Source organism: Lissotriton helveticus, chromosome 7, assembly GCF_964261635.1.
Source record: "Lissotriton helveticus chromosome 7, aLisHel1.1, whole genome shotgun sequence".
NCBI lineage: Eukaryota > Metazoa > Chordata > Amphibia > Caudata > Salamandridae > Lissotriton > Lissotriton helveticus.
This window is the reverse complement of record NC_136068.1, coordinates 154,466,509-154,484,171: the sequence shown is the minus strand read 5'-3', so window position 1 is coordinate 154,484,171 and position 17,663 is coordinate 154,466,509. Positions and strand designations below refer to the sequence as shown.

At 41.3% G+C, this 17,663-nt stretch overlaps 1 protein-coding gene across 1 annotated transcript in view; it reads right to left on the bottom strand.

Annotated features, from left to right (window-relative positions):
• The window catches only part of LOC144768278 (androgen-induced gene 1 protein-like), a 198,650-nt gene that overhangs the window by 51,821 nt on the left and 129,166 nt on the right, over window positions 1-17,663 (bottom strand). Inside the window, exon 4 of the mRNA XM_078651831.1 lies at window positions 16,495-16,610. Coding sequence (XP_078507957.1) covers window positions 16,495-16,610 — 116 coding nt within the window. The remainder of the gene's footprint in view (window positions 1-16,494; window positions 16,611-17,663) is intronic.

The following is a 17,663-nucleotide window of genomic DNA, read 5'->3' as shown; positions in this document are numbered from 1 at the left end:
ATGAATTGTTTGTAAACAGGTCATTGGCATGTGATGTATGTTTAACCCCTTGCGTGCTTCTGTCTGCCAAAGTCCGTCGCGTTCACTACCGTCGTAGTGCTGCGCACGTCCGTTGGTGGATGCGGCCCCGCCCACTCTGCTAATTGCCGGGCGGTTAAGCGGTTAAGTTTAATAAAAAGAACAAGACTCAACATAAGAATCATTTTACAGTAAACTAATGTAACCTGGGAGGTTTGAGGTCTGTAATGAAATGTTCAAGATTGTACTGCCATGGAGGATGGACACTGCTCGTTCCTTGTTTGGATATGGAAATGATTTGCTTTGAATGGGGCTAATACGCCACCAACTTAATAAACAATATTTGCAAAAGTGATCATTGACATAATAGTTAATATTGGCAGTCAACAAGTCCATGGTGAAAAATATGAAAATGGAAGACTGCAGAGCAAAGACTGACCACTTGTTTGTTAGGCTCTGAGCAGAAGGTGCAAGAGTTAAGCTGAAGATTAGATAAGATCAAAAGCAAGAAATTGGAGACAAGTACATAACAGCACTTTCAGTATGAAGCAGCTTGTATGGAAAACTAAAGCCGATATTGACAGGAATTTCATTTGAACTACATTTGACCCTTCTTGTAATACGAAAACAGATGATAACGACTAAATTGAGGCTATCTTTCTTGACTACATTAAAGATATATATGAAGACCTTCAGCTGTACCAGATGCGAGCAGCCAGTGTAATAGATAGTTTAAACCCGCCTCAGCTGAACTTTGAGCAACAAGCAGCAGATAAAAGATCGTATCTTTATTGTTCAGGTCAAGGAAGTCATCAAGAAACTGAAAAATTGGACGATGGCTGGCCCAGATGGCCTTCCCTCAGATCTACTGAAATATCTAATGGATGTAATTGCACCAAAATATGACAATCTTCGGGAGGGATGATACTGGTTTCTTGATCCTAAGCCACCATAACCCTGATTCACAAGCTTCACAAGGATCCAAACAGATGCGAGAGGAAAAGGCTCATATAATTACTTAACATGTTTTTAAGGCATTCTAAGCCAAGAGTACTAAAGAGCTGGCAAAATCACCCATGAATAATAATCAAAAAGGATTTATTACACCTAGGCAAGTAAGTGAACTTGCATACAGGATGATTGAGTGAATTGATGGAACTCAAGTAAATTCATACCTGTGGTAATCTATACCTTAAACGCTGTGAAAGCATTTGACTTGACTGAATTGGACATTTCTTTGGGCTGGACCAATACATTTGGTTTTAGGGATAAAATAAAGCAACACAGATGATTAATTCTCCATATGCTTATATCTGTATAGACAGGCATCTGACTGACATATTTTAAACCCCCCCAAAAACAAGGCAAGTGTGTCCCCTCTTCCAGGATTAATTCAACCTCCATACTGAGACCTATCCCAGAAGATCTGAAAAGACACAAAGATGATCTCATTTAGTTGCCTAGGATATGGAAGCAAATTTACTCTGATGGCCATTAAACTTTTACTTTACACCTGTCATCCTCAAAAGACCATTTTACTTTTTAATAAGATAGCTGATGTATTTGGCAGATTCTTAGATTATAAACTAAACTAAAATAAATCTGAAGTAATGGTCTGGAATAGCGAATATTCTTTATGTTACACGGTTAAACACATAAGATATATAAGTATTCAGGTCACAAGGCAACTGAGTACTATACTCTCACAGATTCTGATTTAGGGTTTGGCAGAAGGGTTACCCTGTCCCAAATGTGACAGCTATTCTGATCAGCATATTGCAAATACATTTTAACCTGTGGCATTTTCAATTAGGTGGATTGGCTATATATCCCATTTGTGAACAAGTGTTGGACTTGACCCTCTCTGCAGGGCCATGCTCAAACTTTGTCTTCATTCTCCTGTTTTTCGGAAGCCGTTTTGTTTCCTTTCAGGTCAGTATGCACGTTACCGTGCTGACCAGTGCTAAAGTTCTTGTGCTCTCTCCTTTAAACATGGTAGAGTTGGGTAACACCCAATGGGCACATTTAATTTACTTTTAAGTCCCTAGTAAAGTAGTACTACTTGTACCCAGGGCCTGTGAAATTAAATGTCACTAGTGGGCCTGCAGCACTCATTGCGCCACTCATTTAAGTAGCCCTTTAAGCATGTCTCTGGCCGGCCATTGCACCCTATGTGTGTAGTTTTAAACTGCCATTTCGACTTGGCAAAATAAACCTTTTGCCAGGCCTAAACTTTCCTTTTTAATGAAATGATTCGTACTTGTAAAGCGCACTTATACTCATGAGTGTCTTGGCGCTATACGCATACCGCTGTGGAACCCTTTCTACCTTTTCCCTGTGAAATGCCCACTCCTGGGCACCCCCAAGGTGAAGCCAGGCACCCCAGCGCTGTTGGGGCCGTTGTGGAGATTAAGCAAGCTATTGCCCAGAGTCGCAGAGTGGGACCCATGGTTAGAATAGGCACCGAGGCGAGAATTATCAGGTCCGAGGAAATTGAGCCCGAGACCCGCTGAGGCGGGAATTGAACCCTGGTCCCGGGCCAGACCTCTGCATCAGGGTCTGCCGCTCTAACTATTGAGTCACACTTCTCCACATACTTTTTAATACACCTAGGCCACCCCAAGGGTAGGCCCTAAACGGCTCATAGAGCAAGAAGCAGTGTATTTAAAGAGTTGGAAATGTACTTTTAAGTTTTACATGTCCTGGTAGTAAAAAACTCTTAAATTAGCTTTTCACTACTGCAAGGCCTGCCTCTCCCATAGGGTAACATTGGAGTTACCTTATTACATTTAATAACCTGTTACTTCCAATTGGGAGCAGGTAGACAGATCAAGTTTGGTGTCTAAAGAATTGTAATTAAAAGCCCTCGTTAATGATAAAGTCCGATTTTTAGTCACAATTCTGAAAATGCCACTTTTAGAAAGATGGCATTTTCTTGCCCTAAACATTTGGGGCCTGTTCCTGAGTCACGTGACTTGGTGTAACAGCTTGCAGTTGGTCTTTGTGTATTGCTCTCAGACAGTGAGACAAAGAGAAGCTAGGTGTTGGCAGGATGGGCCATGCTGAGTTAAAGGTCACAAAGGGTTTATCACTAGTCTTTTGTAACCCCAGACACGCAGGACAGGGAGGAAGGAGATGTCGGACATCTCAGGGAAGTTAAAACCTCTAAAAGCTTCTCCCACTTCAAAAATAGCACCAGGTATTATTATTGGACCTCAGACATCAACTCTTTAGTACATTTCCGGACCTTTGGACTCCACAAGGAAGAAAACCTGCTTTGCTACTGAAAGGACTGCCACTCTGCTGGACTGCTGCCCTCTGACCTGGGTGAGAGGGACTGGACCTGCAACTCTAAATCCAGGACCCCAGAATGACTCCAAGGGCTAGTTGGCTGGCCTCCTGACTAGAAGCCTCAGGGACAGGAAAGGCTTCCAACAACCCTGACTCAGCACCTGGACCCAACCATCTGTGAGTCCTGCTCGCCCATCTATAGATTCAGCAGAACTGCTGTATCTCCTCTGCGTCCTGGCACATTTACTGCACAACCGCCACATCACCTTTGCTGCTTGACACATCACCCTTGGTACCAATGCATTGCCTCTGCTGCACAAACTTCCCCAATGCAAGGACTTTGCATTGCCCATCGCAGCCCATCGGAACAGCTGCTGCGCGGCACATCTCCAAGCAAGAATATTGCCTAGCCCAACGCAGCCCAGTGGAATCGCCGCTGGGCAACGCATCTACATGCAAGGACATTGCAGCTCCCTGTAACCATCCCTGTGTGATGCATCTCCTGGCCCGGACCTCGCATCGCCCCTGCTGCGCGACCCATCCTAAATGCAGGATTCCCTATCTCTTCACAACTCGGATTAAGGTACTGTGTTCAGCGGCCTCACTGGGTCCCTGTAGCTGGCCTGAGCTCCATCGCGGTCAGTCTGAACTTGTGGCTCTGTCCCTTCCAGCCCGACCAGATAATCACAGTTGGCAGTTGGTGCCATTTGGTGCTATTTTCACCTAAATCTTTAAAATTCCATATCTACAGTTCTACTGCTTGGATTTTTGTTGTTCTGGCCATGTTGTATTTATTCAAATGTACTCTATTTTCCTCATTTTGTGTGAAGTGTTGCACAAATACTTTACACATTACCTCTAGGTTAAGCCTGACTACTCTGTGCCTAGCTACCAGAGGGTTGAGGGCAGGTTAACTTGGGGTTTGCTTGTGACTTTAGACCTGATAAGGATTGTGGTAGCTGCTTCAGTAGGTTTTCACCCCCTCAAACAGTCACCAATTTCTTAAACTGAGTAACCCTTCTGCTAAACTATAAATCTGGCCTACAATCTCAAGAAAACAGCAACAAATTGGAACATTTTGGAGTGATGTTATACAAGTGGCTAGCAACCTAAGAGCTGCTAGCCTCTTGTCTAACATCACCCCGAATTGTTCCAAATTTCAACTGTCTTCTTATAGGCCAGGCGCAACAGAATGCGGAGGAGAAGCATTGCGCTAACCCATTAGGCCACATTTCTAAACAATGTGAGGAGGGGTAAATCCTGATGAGAAAGGTTATGCATGTTAAGCATCACACTGGATGCAAACTAAGATTCAAATATGTTTAATTATCCACATGGACTGTGACACAGAAGCATGAAGAGTCGAAAGAGTGCAGCCGTCTCCTGGAATGCTCTACAAATTCTCCAAGTGGAAAGACCAATGGTGTGGCTAAATAGTACAGCCTGTCTTGAGATATTATTGATTGGGACATTGCATCACCTGTTAATGTTTGGAGTAAATGCTTGCCATCACTGTAGACAAACAAATTATTGGCAAATAACATTAGTATAATATTGTCAAAGCTGCACCCTTAAAACAAAACCATGTCTTTAGTGTCCACATGTTATGCTGGTCTCCTGTGATAATAGCAAATTTAATAACTACATTATGCCTAAAATGTCAACATCTTATAGGAATTCAGTAAGTGAAACATTTCAGAAATCTTAAATGGACAGTGGTAAGCAAACCCATGACTTGTTTTGTAGATTCACTCGGTATTTTATACAGCCAACTAAATGAAAACCTGATTTTGCTGGCTAGGCAGAAGATATGTAGTTATTGGATAAAGACCTTTCCACCTAGTCTTCAAGATTGGGAAAGAGCTGGGAAATTTGTCTACAGGATGGATACGGCTGCAAAAAAATAAAACGTGGTTCTGGATGGCTATACATTTCCTCTTCTTCAAGTCCAATGACAATGACCTAAATTTTAAAGATCCCAAAGGTATTTTACCTAAAGAGGCCTCTGCAAACGTGGGCCCGGCCGCGTCTTGACTAATCAGTGAATTTCCCAATTGAAGTCCTCGAGAGGGACATAGAGGGACATATGATTTTTTATTAATATATAAAAGAAAGACAACTCCCCCTCAGTACCCATCCACAGACATTAAAAAAGGTCCTTTAGGTAGCAAAAATGGTAGAACATGCCACAGAATGTGAGGTGAAAATCAAGAAGAAAAATGAAAGAAGGATGTGAATGTTTCTATCAAGAGAGGTGAAACCACCGGAGGAGAGCAAATCAAGTTCAAAGGGCAGAGTTACAGATGCAGGACTGTGGGACATATGGCTTTTTGAGGTATGAATGTCAAGTAGATCCACATGCAGTGCATTGATTTTATAGCACTATCCAATATTAGTGGAGGAGAGATATGACGTGTGGGTAAATGCAAATAATTGTTTAAGCACGTTTTGTCTCACCTGGGCCTATTTCCTTGCATGAGTATCTATGCAGAATTGACGATAACCATGTGGCTGTCATGAAAATGTCTTATAGTGTGACATTGCTTACATAAGCTACTGCAGCCACTTTATTTGCTTGCGGAGTGTGCATTTGGCATGCTTGTAAGCCTGTGACCACTAATGAACAGCATAACTGAACAGTTTTGAATATATAGTCACCAACTAAATTTGAAAATTAATATTGCTGAAATTAAAGATCCGTAATTCATTGAGGTAGTGAATTACTAAAAAATGTAGCGTGCCTCACCGTGTATTGACTTCCATGGGTTTCTGCTTTTTACTATGGAAGTCAGATATTAAGATTCAGGATGAGGGATAGGACGCCTAAATGTACGATCTGGTTGATCTACAGATATAGGATTTGAAATCTAAATCGAGTGATACATGGTTTATGTAGATTAAACATTAATGGAAGTGTATATAAATAAAAAATAAAAAAGGTGCATGATATATATTTAAACATCTATATTAAACATAAAAAGATGAGATATGTCTTTTACACTTTATATGTCTGCTATTCCAGAGTCTTTGATATTTATAGAAACTTTATGAATACTGGATTTGAAATTGTACGACACACGTTGAAGGTATGGGGCTTATTATTATCATAACAATATTTCTATGGAGCCTCCTTTTTGAATATATTCTATCACTATTCTTGTTTTTTAACAAAACATGCTTACTGTTTAACTTGGTGATCATGCTCGTACAAATACGTTTGCAGATAAATATTGTATCTTGGTTGTATAATAATTAGATTTTTGGATGTTTAATGAATTTGCTTATAGGCTGTGTTTTGAAGGTAGTAATCATGTACATGTTTTTGTAAGAATGAAAGTCTGTAGTAATGTTTGTTTCATTGTATGCATTGTCATTGATGGGTTCAGGCTAATTTTTTAAAACTATATATGTATGTATTTTTTAATAGCCCTGAAGAAGTCTCTTGGGAGATGAAACGCGCTGGCTATGATAATTTATTTATGGAACATTAAAGAAAAAATCCTTTTATGAAAAATAAAGAGAAACTTCGCCAAGAAATATACCTCCTGGATCTAGACGTTTCTTTATGCGCCAATTGTTTTTGAACTTTGAAGTGACACGCTTATATCATCTTATAGGGTTTGTACAATGCAAAGGGCATTTGGTAATCACCAACTCCAAATTAGAGCGTTTGCCACCATACTAGAGCTGGCCCTACAACTTTTTCTAAGTACCTGAACTTATGGTTCCTGAATATTTAGTACTTGAAACTTACTCTGGGAAGAGAGGTGACTGCAATGAGGAAGGCTCGTTTGAATGTGAGGTGATCTGGAGCAGCCTTTTGCACTGGTTTAAAGAGTTGTCTCATTAGTCTTGTAAGAATCTTTGTCCTTTCTGAGAACCTTTTCATTAATGGTTTTCTGAAAAGGTTTTCCACTCCTCTCATCTAAAAGATGCCACTATCACAGCTAAATGTAATCTTAGGGAGGCATATAACAACTTGGATTTTAGAAAATCCATTAGAGGAGCTCTTCGTTTTTTATATTTTCTTGTATGTTTTCGTTACTGCACCCCATAATCAACGACTTCCTCTTTGCAGCATAGCATTTGTGAGTGGCTGGTTTAATTGCCTCCATGCCTTCTTTCATCAGGTGTAAATGTTCAAATCTAATTTCTCAGGAGCCCTGTCACTAGGTTGAGTCTGGTGGGATGTGGCTTACATATCGTTTCCTGTTGCAATGTCAGTAGGCCTATTCTGTTTGGGATTTTTATTATCTCTTCTTTTGTTATTTTCGGTAGATGCAAGTACAATGTTTGGCAGGCACACTGATTTGCGATAAGGATCAGTGTCTTATGTGTTTGTCTGCATTTGTTGACCACTCATGGTATGGGTGATAGCGGTGGTAAGGTATGCACATTTTCAGTATCAATTTATCGATTGGGCATCCCCTTGGACTGGGAACGTGGATACCTGTAATTGAAGTCTGGGCATTTGGCATCTTTAGGTCTGGTGATCCCCATGCATTGAGGATTAGGTCTTCTACCTCCCGAATTAATACCAATCCCTGGGATTCTTCCTCCTGTCTGCTCAGCTTGTCCGTGTCTATGTGTTGCTCTCCACTAATAGAAGTAGTTAGAGTCAGACCCCATTCCACCAGCAACCTTTCCAAAGGCTACCAGCTTCATGGAGCCAACAGCTTAATTCTCAAATACTGCAAAATGCCAAAATAAATATGCCACCACTAAACCTATGTTTTTGCTGTTTGTCCATATTCCTATTTATTGAGCTAGCTTTGAGAGTGGATAGGATTTTGTCCCCACTTAGTTATTGAGGTAAAACATTGCAGTGGAGTTTTGATTGAAAAGGCTTCACTTTTACTTATGAATCAAAAACTTTTAGAACTATTGTTGCGTCCACTTGCCTCTGATCTTGAGTTTGTCAATGTGTGCACCCCACACCATATATAATGCATTTGTGATGATTGTCCATGAGGGCACCTAGGGCCCCGATGTAGGTAATTCTATTTTACCGATTCATAAATACCGAATTTTACCGATTCGGTATTTAAGAATCGGTAAAATAGAAGGAGGGAGATTTAGGTAAAATCGGTAATTGAATTACCGATTCTGTAAAAATCGGTATTTACTGAATCAGTAAATACCGATTCGGTAATGCCCATTGATTCCTATGGGCATTGAAGCCCATAGGAATCAATGGGCATTAACGAATCGGTATTTACCGATTCGGTAAATACCGATTCCAGCAAGGGTGCAGGGGGTGTCACTTTGACACCCTCTAGCACCCCAAATACAGGCATGTGTGCCATGTGGCACACAGACATGCCCTAAGGGCATGTCTGTCTGTCACATGGCATAGGTGTGCATGCACACATGTGCATGCACACCTGGATTCGGTATTTTACCACCCAATTGGATTTGGTGGTAAAATACCGAATCTGAAAGGCCTTTGGGACTCAGAAGAGTCCCACCTACATCTGGAAGTTACCGAATCGGTAAAATTACCGATTCTGTAAAATCAAGGCCACTACATGCCAATTCCTAAATACCGGTCGGTAACGGCCGAAATCGTCCGTTACCGACTGGTATTTTGTCTCCTCCATCTGGCCCCTAGTCTACAAAGTGCCTTTCTTTTGCCATGTTCTCTTGTGACCACTATTACAGCTCCTTTGCATCTTATTTGTTACAACCACTATGTCATCCCAATCCATTGCTGACTTGGACCACCGATGTGTGAGCCACTCCTATGTAGGTATCACATGGAGCCTATTATGAGTGGTATTAAGGGCATGCAGGATGTCCATACCCAGTATTTTCATTACTGTCCTCATTGTCAGAGGCGAACTTGTTCTTCTAATTCCAGAACTCTTTTTTGAGTAATTCCATTTCCTGATTGTTTTCAACTCTGCTCCAAGGAATATTTTTCTCAAGAGAGGATAGGGGAGAATATCTCTTCATGTTGATTGTTAACCCCAATGAGTATAATGTCTATGTGAACTGGTTTGTGTTATTGTGCAAGGATGGAATTAATTCTGCCTTATCAGCCACTCATCGAGGAAAGGGTACACGTGAATCATGTGGTGCTGAGACAACTGTTAAACATTTTGTTAACACCGTTGCACCAATTTTGTTCTAAAGGGTAACACTGAGTTGGTAACGTTTATCCCCATCACAAACATGAGACAAATTGAGCTATTCTTTGTTGATTAGGATGAAGAAATATGCATCTTTGAGATCTATTGTTGCTAGGTATTCTTCTTCCTACACAGGATTTACTTACTGTAGAGTTGTTATTTTGAATCTTACTGTTTTAACATCGGTTTAGAAGCCTTAGATTTAAAATGGGTCTTAGCGTTAAGTTGAGCTCTGGAAAAAACGCAGTAAATGGAGTAAATTTCCATGATGCAACCCTTTTTGCATAAGTCCTATTTTTTTACAACAGTTCCTACTTGTGGTAGATGTAGTGGTTTGCCTCCCAATTCTCTGCAATAACCATGTTTTATTATGTTCAGTATTCACTTGTCTGACAGGATTTTCTGCCAGTCTTGCAGAAAAACACTTATTCTGCCCAAGACAGGAGTCATGTGATCGCAGGCACTCTTGACCCAGTCATTTGTTTTGCCCCTTCCCTCTGGGGCCTGAATTTTCCTCTATCTCTGGAGTGAAAAGTATGCTTATTTTGGCTTGTCTGCTCATCTGAGAAGTAGGCTACTACCTCACTGAATTTGGTAGCCTAGGAAAGAATGGCGATGGAATTGGGTTTGACTCTGGCTACTTCTATTAGTGGTTGTAGCTCCTCTAAAGGGACTCTTTCTTAGTAATTCTCTCATCGCTTAGTCAGAGTCATTAGCCTTTTTAATTTGTTTAAGGAAATCAACCACAACTCTTTCACATAATCATTCCACTTTTAAATGTGTGATGTTGTTTTCCTGTACTTCAGGTCTGAAACCTGATATTTGGTGTCAGGTGTATCTTTTGAGCTTTGTGCCTCTGTATATTTGTATGTTGTCAGTTTTGAGCACATATTTGAAACTACTGTCCCTTCCTGTATGATCTATTTTGCCCTGTTCGTAAATGCTTTAGGGAGATGTTGAATAATCTCCTCGGTTTCCTCCCACTGCTGCTGTCTGTACCTATCTATTGAGAAGTGCATCATAGGTCACAATTGTCTACTGAGTAGCTGCTGATGTCTTTATTTTACTCCATACATTGTCCAGTCTTTTGCTGACCTTCAAGCAGGCACAATATACATCCAAACACATACAGTAGTAGACTCACAACAACCATAACATATCAATACACAGATGCCAAAACAGCTAACACCACAAACCCACACAGCCACCAATTACCAATGTAAAACAGTGTGAGTTCAAGAACTTAGCCTTACAATTACATCCTATAACAATCTTACAAACAAAGTAAATGAAGGATATAAACACATCACATCACAAACCTACTCCGTGAATAACAACCATCACCATCTATAATCAACCATCTTGTATCAACACAGCTACAATTATGCATCAATACAACTAGCATTCAAACAACCACATACAGACCATTGTGTCTGCACACATACACCTTCACCACCACCATTATATGCCAGAATACCAGCAATAATGCATGCACACAGCTGCTATTTTTCTATGCTCAACAGTCATTTCAAAATCCTTACCACAACATCATAAAGCCGGTCACACAAGATGTATCAGGTATTAACAGTAGTGGGAGTTAAGGCTGGGTTGGCACATGAGGTGAGGGTAATACCTTCACTTGGAAATGTATAACATTTTCAGTTTTTAAGGAGAAGTCACTATAAACATGTCAACCTTAATTTCATTATAAGACCGGAGGCTACCATTATGCATATCACTTTTAATGCAGACCCAAGCAGCCTCATACATCATAAAACAAGGGTTCCACAATAGAACATTAGCAAACAGATAAAAGGCATGAGCACATAATAATTAGCCTCTTTTAAATGCGGCTCCAAGCAGATAGGTTCCTCATGTGATTACTCTTACTAATTGTACTCAATGATTGTTTTTATATCTTATTCTGTCATTACCTCCAACTCGCTTTTTCACCCCCCCCCCCTTTTTTATACTGCCCTGGACTCAATTCATACAAAATTGAAGAAACAAAATACATACAGGAGGTCATAAAAATAAAAAAGGGGGTAAAATATAATCCTTCATAGTCCTTACACTATGTCTGACATAGACTCAGATGAGGCTAGCAACCCTGTATCTGATATTGGTAATGAGGCAATTAAGAACCTAATTCACAAAGAAATGAGATCCTGTATGTTCTCAACACTATTCCAGGTTATGGCCTCCAAGAGATCATTCCCCTCTGAAGAAGATGATACCACAGAATATAATCAGATGGACGAGAACGATCTCATTGAAATAAGGATTAAGAAATCTAAAAAGACCAAAAATATTGAGCCTACCACAAAGAGCACTACAGGAGGTCTTGGCACCTCGAAATTTATGGGAGGTCTCCACACCTCGAACATTTCAGGTGTCCTTAGCGGCACGACATTGAAAGGTGTCCTCAGCGGCACAAAGTATATGGGTGTCCACCGCGGCACAAACTATCCACGTGCTCAAAGTGATGATGGCCTCCAATTTGGACATGATGACAACTTTCATGCCGATGAGCATGATGATGATGCCTCTGAATTCCCGGATGAATATATCCTCGACCTAAACGAGAACGAGCAAGATCTTGATTCCCAACTCTTTGAGGATAATTTGCCTTCCTCCTCAAAATACAGTATCTTTGACACCCTGGGAGAGGAGATGTTTTCTCCTCTTAATATCAAACATGCCAGGAGTTCAGAGTGGATCCCCTATGATCACGTTTGCAAATTTATTGCAAAATGGCTAAGAAATCCTCTGGAGAGGGAGACCCGCAATCTTTTAAGAGCTGAATGCTCTAGACCCTCAATCGAGGGGAGGGTTTGCCAGACCCCAAACCTCGACTCTGAACTAATAACATACCTTTTCAAACTGGGTAAGGATCCCAGAAAGGGTTTAGAGAGATCCCTTAAGATCTGCCAAGACCGGGTCCTGGATGTTCTAGGATCTTTAGCTAAGATCATCGATGCTGCCGAAGACAGCTATCTTAATGGCTCTCCACTGAACACCGATATGATTCGAGGTTGGAGCCAAAGGGCCTTAGTTTTGCTGGGCAACGCAAGCGCAGGTCATAACTCCGAGAGGAGAAGAGTAGTCTTAACTAAGATTACACCCAAATTGAGTGACTTAGCTGACAAGGAACCCTCTCTCAACCCTAAGGGTTTGCTTTTCAGTGAAGACCTAATTAAAAGCCTAGGTAAATACGTTTCTACCTTCACAGCATTGGACAAAGCCCATCAGAATATGAAGAGGGTCTTCAATTCCAACAACCTTTTTGGCAGGGCCGGAAGAAGGGGCCAGTCTTCCGGCCGCTTCAACCGCAGGCCCTATTAGAGATCCAGAGGTTACGGTGGAAGAGGATACCAACCTCGTAATCAACCTCAATTCTACCCACCAAGAGGAAGGGGCTTCCGCTCAAGGGGCTTCAGAGCGAGAGGAGCGTCTGGCGACACCAACCCTCAAAGTGAGTACTACAATCCTTTATCCTTCCCCTTCTTCTTCACCAAAGGTGGGAGGCAGACTAAAATTCTTTTCTCAGAACTGGAAACTCATCACTCAAGACCCTTGAGTTTTAAATAACGTTGTCAGATTTGCTATGGATTTCACAGGAACTCCAATTCAAAATTCACTCCCCAGGGAAATTCCCCTCACTTTAGCTCAGGAGAAAATAATAGAGGAGGAGATCTCCTCAATGCTTCAGAAAGGCGCAATTATAGACGTCCCTATGGACTTGCTGAGGTTTATAAGCACACTCTTCCTTGTAGAAAAAAAGGACAAAGGTTGGAGTTCCGTCATAAACCTGAGGGAGCTCAACAAATACCTTGTTTACAGACACTTCAAGATGGAAGGCATCCATCTTCTGAGAGACCTGTTGTTGGAAGGGGACTGGTTGGTCAAATTAGATCTAAAGGATGCCTACTTCACCATTCCAATGGCCGAGGAACATCAACCCTTCTTTCAGTTTATTTGGAAGAACCGTGTTTCAATTCCAAGCTTTTCCCTTCGGCCTGTCCTCAGCCCCTTGGTGTTCCACCAAGGTTATGAGAGCGGTCGCCTCATCTTTAAAAGAAAAGGGTATTCGTCTTATCATATACCTAGATGACATCCTTAACCTGTCTCAAGATCACTCTCAAATTATTCAAGACCTGGAGATTGTTGTAGACCTTTTAGAGAACCTGGGATTTATCATAAACAAGGAGAAATCAATACTATCCCCCTCAAAGACTATGGAATTCTTGGGTTTCACGGTAGACACCACAAATTGCCTTCTTCTTCTCCCATAAGATTTCCAAAATCAGGAAAGAGATAAAAAACACGTCCTAAAACAACAAAATCTATCCTTAAGAGAACTAGCCAGGCTCCTGGGTCTTCTCTCTTCTTCTATTCAAGCTATCTTTCCGGGGCCCCTAAATTATCGAGCCCTTCAAAGAATAATAGCAAGAGCTCTGAGATCAGGCCTCTGGTACGGAGATCGTGTTTGCTTAAACCAGGATGCCATTTTGGAACTGACCTGGAGGTTAGACAATTTGGACGCCTGGAACGGCAGAGCAATCTTTGGTTTGGTGCCAGATTTTGTATTGGAATCAGATGCGAGCCTTCATGGCTGGGGTGCCTGTCTCCTAGATCAGAACACTGGAGGGGTTTGGTCTCAGGAAGAATCTTCCCATCATAAAAATTACCTGGAATTAACCGCAGGTCTTTTTGCCCTAATGAGGTTCAAACACTCTTCAAGGCAGATCAGTTATTCTTCAAAATGGACAACATGTCTGCTGTCGCCTACATAAACCGCTTGGGAGGTACCAAATCGAAAGACCTCTCGAACTTAGCCAAGAAACCTTGGGTGTTCTGCCTGGAACACAAGATCTCCCTGAGAGCGGAATATCTTCCGGGGAAATCCAACCTTTGTGCGGATTGGAACTCAAGGTTCCTCCTATACCACAGTGACTGAAAGCTCAACACCTCTGTATTCGATTCCCTCAACAATTTTTGGGGTCCTTTCCAAATAGATCTCTTTGCGAGCAGACTAACTTTTCAATTGGAGAATTATTACAGCTGGATGCACGAACCAGGTGCTCTAGCGGTAAAAGCATTTCTCCAATCTTGGGAAGGGATGAACGCTTATGCTTTCCCTCCATTTCCCATGATCCAGAGAGTCCTACAGAAAGTGAACATCAACACTCTTCCATTTTCCTGGAAACTCCCCTTTGGCCATCCCAAGCCTGGTTACCAACTACCCTTGAGCTGACTTACAATCTTCCCTTCCTAATTCCTGCCCTTGCGGACCTCCTTACAGACATAGACGGTCAAATTCACCCTCTCGTTCAAACAGGGAATTTCAACCTTCTTGCCTGGAGAGTGTCAGGAGATGCAACGATCTCGCAGGACTTTCGTCGACAGCTTCAACTCCCCTTGGTGAGTCATGGCCCCATGGTACACACTACCGGTACAACAACATTTGGAAAGTCTGGTTTCGTTGGTGCGTGGAAAGGAACCTGGATTCTGTGGAAGCACCTATCGTTGATATAGTTAACTTTCTCGTGGAACATTTTGAAAGGGGCCTTAGTTATAGATCTATCAACTGTTATAGATCAGCTATTTCCGCAGGCCATTCTCTGATCAACAGTAAGACGGTAGGTAACAATCCTATTATTTGTAGAGTTCTTAAATGTATTAGATTAAGGAGACCTCCTAAACCAAGATACCAATCCCTTTGGGATGTCAAATTCATTCTTGATCTTTTCGCTAGCTGGCCTGATAACTCCCTCTTGAACAGAAAGAACATTTCCATTAAACTCACTACATTACTTTGCTTAATATCTTGCCATAGGGTCTCTGATGTTAAAGCTCTTGATATCTCTTATAGATCCTATGACATGTTTGGAGTCAAATTTGAAGTGTATAAAAGAACTAAGACTATGTCTGATTCTATCTTCTACCCACGTTTTGATCTATACAAAAAACTATGTCTTGTAGACTGTATGAAAGAGTATGATTTCAGAATGAATGCTCTTCGCCCCTCTGGTGTGAATCAGTTACTTATCTAATTTGTTAAGCCTCACAAAGGTATTTCCTCTGCCTCTATTGTTAGATGGGTTAAGATTGTTATGAACCTAGCAGGTATCGATCTGAATGTTTTTAAACCACATTCTATCAGGGGTGCACTGGCCAGTAACTCCTTCTGGTCCGGAGGTAAGTTAGATGATATTCTTAAAGCAGCAGATTGGTCTAATTCTAGAACTTTTGCTCAACACTATTGCACACCAATCGCTCATATGTCTGATGTTGTCTTAAACGGCTACCAACATGCATAATGGTAGCCTCCGGTCTTGTAATGAAATTGCGATTCTCCTATTACCACGACTAGAGAATCTGGATTTCGTTAAAGACTCGGACCCTAACATTATCCCTCCCACCTTTTCCCTTGGGTGGTTGTTTATAGATTCAGAACACATTTTGTTATTTCTATTCGTATGTGCTTATGTTTTGCTTATTGCTATGTTTATCATATATGCTTAATTTTTTCTCTTACATGTGCTTCATCACCAATGTTTTATCCTTCTTGGATTATTCATATTTTTTCTCTCCTTTTTTTCAGATAACCTCTCATAACTTCTTGGTTTTGTTCTTCGGACCAGTTCATTCAACGCTCATCTTTCTTCTCTTTGTGATGGCTTAGAGATTTATTATCGAGTCTTCTTAAAGTTTATGGGACTTCTCCTTCCTTTCACCACATTTAAAAGAGGCTAATTGTTATGTGCTCATGCCTTTTATCTGTTTGCTAATGTTCTATTGTGAAACCTTTGTTTTATGATGTATGCGGCTGCTTGGGTCTGCATTAAAAGGGATATGCATAATGTTAGCCTCCAAGTCTTTAATGAAATCCCGATTCTCTAGTCATGGTAATAGGAGAGCCGCAACTCTCTTTGGTCTTTAGCTTTTGGGGTATGTTATGCACATAAATCCACACATTTGAAATGACATCGCATTCAGCCAAATAAACATAACTAATTTCAAAGTTGTTTATGAAAGGATAAATTCTCACCAGGCCAGGTATGCAAAGCAAAAGACGCTAAGTGCCAGCAGCCCCTTCTTCTTACTGGGATACTCATGTGAACACACAAACAGTTCCATGAGGAGCAGAGGAAGTACTGTGGTATGCTGAAAACAAATGTACAGGAAAAGCATGTGTGAGACATAAGGATTAACATGAGGGGGATTTCCTTTTTTTAAAAAACATTTTAAAATGTGGAGATGTCATTTAATGTAATTAGAAGTGTGGAAGAAAAAGAATATGCCTGAGAGAGCAACCTTTTATGCATTCAGTTAAAATGTAAGCCATTAACATAATTTGGTAAAAGCTTCTGTGAAACGAGTTGCTGGGCACGTAGTGGCATATTTTCACTAAAGGCCCTTCTTCAAGAGCATTAGAAATGGTATGCTTCTCCTTGCAACCCTATTCTGAGGTATGAAATTACCTTCATAAAGAACAAGTTACTTAACTTCAGTAATGCTCTGTCTGGTAGAGACTCTTTCTAGCTGCAGATTTCTCACCTTTTGAATATTCACTAGGCCTTAGACTGGATTCGGAAACACTTCAGCAGTACATCTGCTCTCCAGCAGGTGGCTGCCTCCAGCTCTGCACCAACCGCGTTTCTCTCTGGAAATGATGTGCAGAACCTATATAGATGTCACTCCTGTGTACTGAAATCAGTTGCTTTTGAGAGTGTCCCCGCCCCAGACACAAAGCAAATTTAAGTGACCAGTGTACAGATTCCTAGACTTGGAATCTTATTAATGGTTAGGGTACAACTACAGAATGGGGAGGATGGAAGGGTCCGTGAGGAATCTGCGGCTAGATAGAGTCTCTACCAAAACAAGTGTTACCAAAGGTAAGTAACCTGGATTTCTGACAGAGAATTCTAGCCAACAGACACCTCACCTTTTGAATAGATACCCAAGCAGTCCCTACTTGAAGGCGGGTCAGTGACTGTACTCAAACCATGAAGTCTTGCAGGACCGACGGGCAAAATGGCCCTATCGGTGAACATGACTGTCCAGACAATGGTGCATCGGGATCGTATAGAGAGACGCCAACACAGCCGCTTGGCAATTGTCTAGGAGAAGGACATCATGTGCTACAGCAGTGATAGCAACTTTGGCCCTGGTAGAATGAGCACACAGTTCTTATGGAGGGTGCTTTTTAGCTATTGT